The sequence below is a fragment of the Curcuma longa genome, chromosome 8, assembly GCF_044706935.1.
Source record: "Curcuma longa cultivar G26 ecotype Majalengka, Jawa Barat chromosome 8, ITB_CL_G26_1.1, whole genome shotgun sequence".
NCBI classification, from domain to species: domain Eukaryota; kingdom Viridiplantae; phylum Streptophyta; class Magnoliopsida; order Zingiberales; family Zingiberaceae; genus Curcuma; species Curcuma longa.
The window spans coordinates 9,992,214-9,996,810 of NC_133868.1; the positions used below are offsets into that span (position 1 = coordinate 9,992,214).

The following is a 4,597-nucleotide window of genomic DNA, read 5'->3' on the forward strand; positions in this document are numbered from 1 at the left end:
ATATTTTAATCTTTCATATGGTTGGAGTTTGAAATATATTTAATTAAACTATTTATTTAAGCTATTTTGAATAGTTTTTTATCAATAAAAATATGCAATCGTGTTGTTTCTTCTCAAACACTAAGTTTAATTATTATCTTCTGACATTTTACAGAATCAATAGAGTTTAGAAATATTCATACTTAAATCAACTGGGAATTGATAGTTATCTGCCACTGCATCAAGCCTAAACATCTCCTTCATGAAAATTTAATCATCAAAGGCTCTACTACTTGCAAAGAGAAGAGAGAGTAGCAACGATATTCAATGAATTCGAGTTTACTACGAAGGATCATACTACTTGGAAAGAGAAGAGAGTAGTAACAAGTTTTGTTTCTTTTTAACATCCAAAGCGAGTAGCAACAAGCTGGCGTTTACTACGAGGTCAAGGATCAATTTCCGACAATTTCTCCTCTCCCTTCGAACTCTGCGGCTTAGTCCCAGCAGCACAGGCGAGAAAAGCCGCCAAATTAAGAGCGCTCAACGCCGCCAAAAACCCGTAGAAGCAGTCCAGCCGCCCGTGGTTGATATCGTCGCCGAGCCACCCTTGCCGCCCTCCCTCGCCGCCGCCGGTCATGCGCTTCACTACCGAGACCAGGAAGCTACTCAGGAAGAACCCCAGCGAGAGCGTCGTCAGGAACAGCCCCGTGCTCATCGTCTTCATCCCCTTCGGCGACTCCCTGATGAAGAAGTCGAGCTGCCCGGTGTAGATGAAGGCCTCGCCGGCGCCCACCAGCAAGAACTGCGGTATCAGGAAGAACACGCTCATCGGCACCGTCGCGCCACTGTGGAGCAGCACTGTTTCCTTGGCCACCGAGAGCCGTTTCTTCTCCGCGAGCGCGGCCGCCACCATGCCGATTGACGACAAGGCCAAGCCGATGCCGATTCTTTGAAGGTTCGTGAAACCTAAATACATCCATTAGATCAACAACTTAAGAAGTGCACGATAAGTAGAATTAGAATATCAATGCAAACTAGTTGTACCCTGTTTGCCCCATTGTTTGTTCATTAAAGGCATGATCACGCGGTCGTAGACGGCGAGGGTGATCAGTATCGCGCCGACGAAGAAGACCGTCAGCGACCCCGCCGGAATCTGGAAGCTCCCTATCGACCTCTGCATCGTCGTCGCCTGCTCCACCGAGAACGTGATCATCTGCGCGTAAATTGTCCAGAACATGATGGTCGTTGCCCAGATAGGAAGCAGCCGGATCATCATCTTCACCTCCTCGATCCTCGTCACCGGGCACAACTTCCAGGGGTCGTCGTCGGCGCATTTGCTCTCTCCGTCAACAATTATTGCAGCTTTATCTAGAAAACTATATGCATATATACAATCAGTCGCAAAATGAACTTTTTCCCAATGATGAAAAATTCTTTCGTGAAAAAAAACAGAGAGATACCGGAATTGATCAGTGTGCTGGATTTTGGAGTTCTCCGGGAAGTTATCGAACATGAATTGCACATCCGACGGCAACGCGAGCTTCCTCTTCCTGACGGCGGCGACGATGACCTGGAGAATGTGGACGATCGGGCTGCCGGAGCTCTGCTTGTACCGGTACGTTCTGGTGCCGGAGAGGAAGACGACAACGGCGAGGATCATGGCGATGCAGCAGATGGCGTAGGCCCAGCTCCTGCTGACGTTGTCCTGGATGTAGACGAGGACGGTGACGGCGAAGAGGGTGCCGATGCTGATGAAGAAGAAGAAGCGATTGAAGAAGAAAGCCATCTGGGTCTTCTCCCTCGGGTCCTTGTCGTCGAACTGGTCGGTGCCGAATCCGGAGACGCTGGACTTGAGTCCGCCGGTGCCGAGGGCGATGAGGTAGAGGCTCAGGTAGAGGAGGCCCATCTGGAGCCCGTTGGCTCTCTCGCAGGAAAGCTGCCCGGCGTCGGTGGAGGCGCATGGCGGCGGTCGGAGCTGCGGCAGCTTCGTCGTCACTGTGAGCATTCCTGTTCCCTGCATGCATCACGCGACGATCCACGTTGAAAATTAAAATCGTTCCATTTCTGGGATTGAATCTTCACTTTTGGTGAAGTGATGCCAAGTGATATATAAGATGAAACGAATTTATATCATCCTTTACGAGAGATCGATAAAAAAGATTCGCAGACTTACCAGTGATTGGAGGAGGGCAAAGATGGCAATGGTGAGGTATCTGCCCAGGAAGGAATCCGCGAGGAATCCCCCCAACAAGGAGAGCAGAAACGACGTGCCCATGAAATCCGTCACCATGTTCGCCGCCTCTGCACTCGCCACATGCATCGTCCCTCCCAAGTACGTCACCAAGTTCACCGCTATCCCCATCGTCGACAGCCTCTCGCATACCTCAATTCCTGCTCGCCAATATTCACATCGATCGATCCCTCATTAGTTTTCGATATCATATCAGATTCCATGCACATGCATGCACATATATACACAGACCTAGAATAAGAGCTGCAGGCACCCATCCACCAGTCCTCGACTTGTCCGCCGGCAATCCTTTGTAGTCCACTGCATCTGCTACAGCGTTCGAGTTGTTCTCCTTCATTTGGTCCTACATATAAATGGGAAAAAAGATCATACTGAGAATAACCAAGAATGCTAGAATTCATTAAGTACAGTTAGGCACAAGGATGAATCAATGACAACACACCATGTTATTCTTGTTCTCCAGCTCAACCAATGTGCACTACTGCAAGAGCATTGGAGTTCCATATATAGGTGTGGAGTTCTTCCCTACACTTCACATGCAATGCAACAAGGACCTCCACCGAGCACTAGCATTGAGAAGATTGAGGAGATAACACTTTCGAATCAAATATGAGGTTGGTATTGGTGAGGAGGCACTAAAGGGAATCACGTAACGTGACTTGTTCATGGCCATGGCATGGATTTGTGAGAGATTGCTCCCCTCGATCGCTAGCTTTTGAGCGTGAGGAACCACATGCAATGTGGTGCCACTTCGAAGTGCTTCTCCTGCCCCACGCCACCTTCTTTTGTTCCTGTATAATTCGGCCTCTTTCTGCCATTGACCCCTCGTTGATGGATGAGAAGGGGAAGCTGGGAATCTAGTCCACTTCTTTTGCTTTAAAGATTGACTGGATTGGTATCGATCGATCGGTGCACGCATGTATGTATTATCGACTGGTTTTAAATAATGTCATCGTTCTCCTGATAATGGCAGATGATGCTTTGACGGCAGAGCATTTCCTGTGCAAATGCTGTTGGAAAATTAGTTTGGAACCAATAATTCAAGTGGATTCCATTTATCAGTTGAAATTTACAATTTGAGAGAAGCTTTACAATGTTATTATCTAACCTCGCAGAAGATTAGACATGTCCTTTCATCTTTCATGTTCTTGGAGTTGGAGCTAGGAGACAGAATTGACCACCCTTTCTTCTGGGCTTCTGAAAGTTGGGTAACAACTGCTTGTACAGTTATCGCATCTGCTACACTAAGATGCTACAATAAGAATAAGGTCGACAGTAAAAAGAAACACCAGTGACAGAACTCTTTCCGTGATCCTTCCACTCACTTCTCCACCCTTTAGGAGAGTCCCTTCCATACATGATATGGGCAAAAACGAAAAGGAAAAGTGTGAGAGTAGACATCAAAAGCTAGCTCCGATCCTCACGCTTCACAGTTGGATACTAGGGCCAGGACCATGAGACTGCAGGGACCAGAAGCATCGATGAGGAAATCCATGATCACCCAAGGAAAAGCCTGAGAGACCCAAAGTCATGACCTTCGTTCACCTTTTGTTCTATTGTAAGGAATCTTGCCAGGTTTGATTGTCAGAGTTATAGCTCGACTGAACCGTAGTTTGTGAATTAGATTTTTAAGTTTTATTTGGGAGGAGGTGAGGAAAGGAAAATAGAAGATAAAAAGCATTTTAATTTTTGTTTCACATGGAGTGAGTTAAGGAAGGAAGAGAAAAGATAAAAAAGAAGAATTTAAAAATATTTTATTTTAAAATATTAAATTTTAAATTAACTTATTTATTTAGATAATCTTTATATCGTCGTCGTCCACCACAACATCAGTATCGATGGATCATTGTCATAAATCTTTTCGAGAATAAAATTGAGGACATAGACATAACTCTATTTTTTTTTATTCTCCTCCAATGACAAAGATTTCTCCTTCTATTCTTTTCAAATAAGAAAAAACGTAAATATTTATTTTTTTTCCTTTTCGTTAATAAATTTTCTCTCACTCTATTCTTATATAAAAGGTGAATCGAAATTATAATTGACCATATGGTAAACTCCTTACGGTAAGTCCCACGATCATTTGTGAAGAGGTAAATCGAGAAAAATGAAGAAATATTATCTCGATAAAATTTCGAACTCTTGGAGTTAGATGCTCTATTATAATCAATTTATGGATCGCTCAATTCTTTCCTTCATGAAATATTAGCAGTTCCATACGGTCGGATTTCAAACATAATTTATCAAGTGAAAGAGACATCATTTCGCAAAACAAACACCGGCGGTGCAAACATGCACGGTCACATCACTAAAACAGACTCTCGAGTAGATAAATATTGGATAATTATCCTTTATAATAAAGTTTTT

General features: G+C 44.6%; 1 protein-coding gene across 1 annotated transcript; it reads right to left on the minus strand.

Moving 5' to 3' along the window:
- Positions 1–222: 222 nt before the first annotated feature.
- On the minus strand, positions 223–2,817 carry LOC141833283 (protein NRT1/ PTR FAMILY 6.2). Its single transcript, XM_074720685.1, has 6 exons — positions 2,673–2,817; positions 2,462–2,573; positions 2,153–2,370; positions 1,440–1,993; positions 1,024–1,355; positions 223–945 (listed from the first exon to the last, which is right to left on the minus strand). Exons 1-6 carry the CDS (start codon positions 2,673–2,675, stop codon positions 425–427), a joined length of 1,740 nt encoding a protein of 579 aa, XP_074576786.1. The 5' UTR covers positions 2,676–2,817; the 3' UTR covers positions 223–424.
- Between the last annotated feature and the right edge of the window lie 1,780 nt (positions 2,818–4,597).